This window comes from Aplysia californica, unplaced genomic scaffold, assembly GCF_000002075.1.
Source record: "Aplysia californica isolate F4 #8 unplaced genomic scaffold, AplCal3.0 scaffold00993, whole genome shotgun sequence".
NCBI lineage: Eukaryota > Metazoa > Mollusca > Gastropoda > Aplysiida > Aplysiidae > Aplysia > Aplysia californica.
The window spans coordinates 128661-131389 of NW_004798263.1; the positions used below are offsets into that span (position 1 = coordinate 128661).

A 2729-nucleotide genomic window follows, 5' to 3' on the forward strand; every position below is an offset into this window, starting at 1 on the left:
TATATATATACAACGAAGAGAGGTTGGCGTATTTGGTACAAGTTGACCTAATTTTTAGAGCTATTAGAAGTACGTTTTGTAAATGTCGCTGTAACCCACCCTCACAAGGTAAATTTACTTACAAGAGGTAACTTTTTTCTTGCCCAAAACTTCTAGTTCTAGCACAGCTGAGCCAGTCCACGTCCTAAGAGACTCATTAGTTTTATTAACACAAATAGGCCATATATAAGTCCGAAAATTATGTGTTTCTACTATATAGAGAGTAAAAGGAAAGAAGGAGGAGAGATAAAGATGATGGACGTTTGAGAAGTAAAAAGGAGCAAACCACAAAAAGCACCCACCAACCACCCACTAGAAGCAGGGGATGACCAAAGCTGAGTGTCAACAAACCTAGAGCAAACTGGGGGGGGGGGGGGAGGGGATACAATGAGGGCCATAATTTTAATGTGTAAAAGTTGAGAAAGAATGAGTCACTCAACAAGTTTTGCTAAATATGCAGCTGTCTGCACACCCATGAACGTGGGGGTTGAGACAAAACAGTTTCCATAATAAGTATTGAGAAAGACCACAAAGTACTTCTGCGACAGTGAGCCTTTGTTAGATTTCAGGAGCAGTCTTATGTGAAGTGTATTGGATTCATTATGGTGTTTCCAGCGAGAGGACACAATGGGAGATTCTGTACTGAGGTTTTATTGTCTTGAAACCAGAAAAAGAATATATAATACATTACAATCTCACTTCAGCCTATATATATATAGGCCTATGTATATAAATACACTGTAGTGGCTATTACTACGTTGTTAATAGATCGCAAACTCGAACCACAGAATCATTTCAAACATGAGGAAGGATTCCCCCTGAATTATTGACAGCTGTCAGCTGCCGACTCCTCTCTGTGTTTGACTGGTACGACAGCCTCACTCTCTGACTGTAGGCTGAGCCACTAACCTCAAACAACTCCACTATAACACAGCCAGTCAGCCCAGCCCAGGGCCACCTGTTACTCCAACTGAACCAATCAATGCTAACAGCATAACTGGGAGAAAAGACTGGGCAAAAAATTAGGAGCAACCAACCACCAGCCGTTGTTGTTATGCAAATTTCTCTAAAATTTGCACATCCTGAGACTGATCAGGTGTTTGTGGGTGGTTGGCGGGTGCCCTGGTATGGTTTACTCCTTCTTCCATATCACAATAATCTTTTGTCCTGGTCTCTCCTTCTTTTTTTTTGGTATTTGTTGCTCTCTTGCAACACCTCTAATCTTCATTGAGCACTGCACTTATATGACCTTATTGTGTTGCAAGAGCAGTAACCCCCCCCCCCCCCCCCCCCAAAGGTATTTCAACATTTGGAGTACTGACAAAATTGATTGATTGTGATGTGAACCATATTTGAGAGAAGTTGGGAATTTTTTTAAGGAGGAGGGGGAAGAAACAGCAAACGCATTACTTAAAAATACACAAACACATGCACCTCCCTCTCTATGACCAGGTCTAGAAAACCATGACAACTACTCAATAATCAGTACAACCAAAATCAAAACTCCACTACCCTTTGGAAAAAGGAAAAAGGTCACATTGTCTTACAGTTTGACATTGCGATCTGACCCCTCTAAATAGTAATTTTACCAATGATCTGTATGGAACAGGGGTCACCAAACAATAGCCCGAGGGCCAAATCCAGCCCATGAGGTCAATTTATCAGGATTTAAATGACTTGAAATCTTGTCGTGGACCACTTTCTGGGTAGATTTACGACACTGGCAAATGCATGTTAAACTCAATCCCTTGATCGTATGAGATTTGACAGAATCTTTTCGATTTAGGATAGTCATGTGCACTATGTAGTGTATTATGGACCTACATCTTAAACGACAAAGAAAAAATAATCAGTATCCAGTACCATACCCTTCTCCCACATTCCTGCTAGATTTAATAAAAAGTGATTATTTTGTTTGGTTGAAAAAAGAGGAAAAGAATCACATCAGCGTTAAAATGAATATGATGATATGATGACACCCCCCCCCCCCCCAATTGTGTTGGTTGGTGGTCTCGACTGATTGAAAATGCCTTTGTAGTGCTTGAAACTGACAATAAACTCTCAATGAAATATACGTTGTAGCTGCGTAAAACTTACAGAATGCTTTTTTGGCTAATGTGTCAAGGAGAAGAGCACAATACAACACTAATATTAGTTGCCGGTAACTTGGAAAAGGATACGAAGAACAGGAGGACCTGGTGGTGTTTGATGGCCCCGAGCAGACCCACCAGGGCGATGAGGAAGAGGAAGACTCCGCATGCAATCAGGCTCCCCACCAGACTGATGCTGGTGATGACGGCTGCCACTCGACTGTATGCCGCTACTCCAATCAGAACAAAGGAGACAATCTGCCAGAGACGGGGGACAATTTGAATAAGGAGCTGTGAGATACCGTATATGGATTAATATCAAAGTCAAAAGTCGCTAAATAAATTTGTATAGTTTTCAAACATCTTAAGGCTATATCCTAAGCACTAATATTTTTACATCTGACAACCTGCAAGGTGGAAATGATTAAAAAACCACCAGTATCACCATGAATGTTACACTTTTGTGCCTAAAATGTTGACATTAGAGACAAACTAAAATGGGACACTTTTTGGGATGAAAGCTCATTTGATTTTGAACTGTTTTTGGAGCAATGAAAGTTCAATAATATGAGAGAGAGAGAGAGAGAGAGAGAGAGAGAG

The 2729-nt window shown here is 40.8% G+C and overlaps 1 protein-coding gene across 2 annotated transcripts in view; it reads right to left on the reverse strand.

Moving 5' to 3' along the window:
- The window catches only part of LOC101863393 (tetraspanin-13), a 27066-nt gene that overhangs the window by 19467 nt on the left and 4870 nt on the right, over positions 1-2729 (reverse strand). For both annotated transcript variants that reach the window (XM_005111057.3, XM_005111058.3), the window contains exon 2: positions 2220-2387. In XM_005111057.3, the coding sequence (XP_005111114.1) occupies positions 2220-2387 (168 nt within the window). The remainder of the gene's footprint in view (positions 1-2219; positions 2388-2729) is intronic.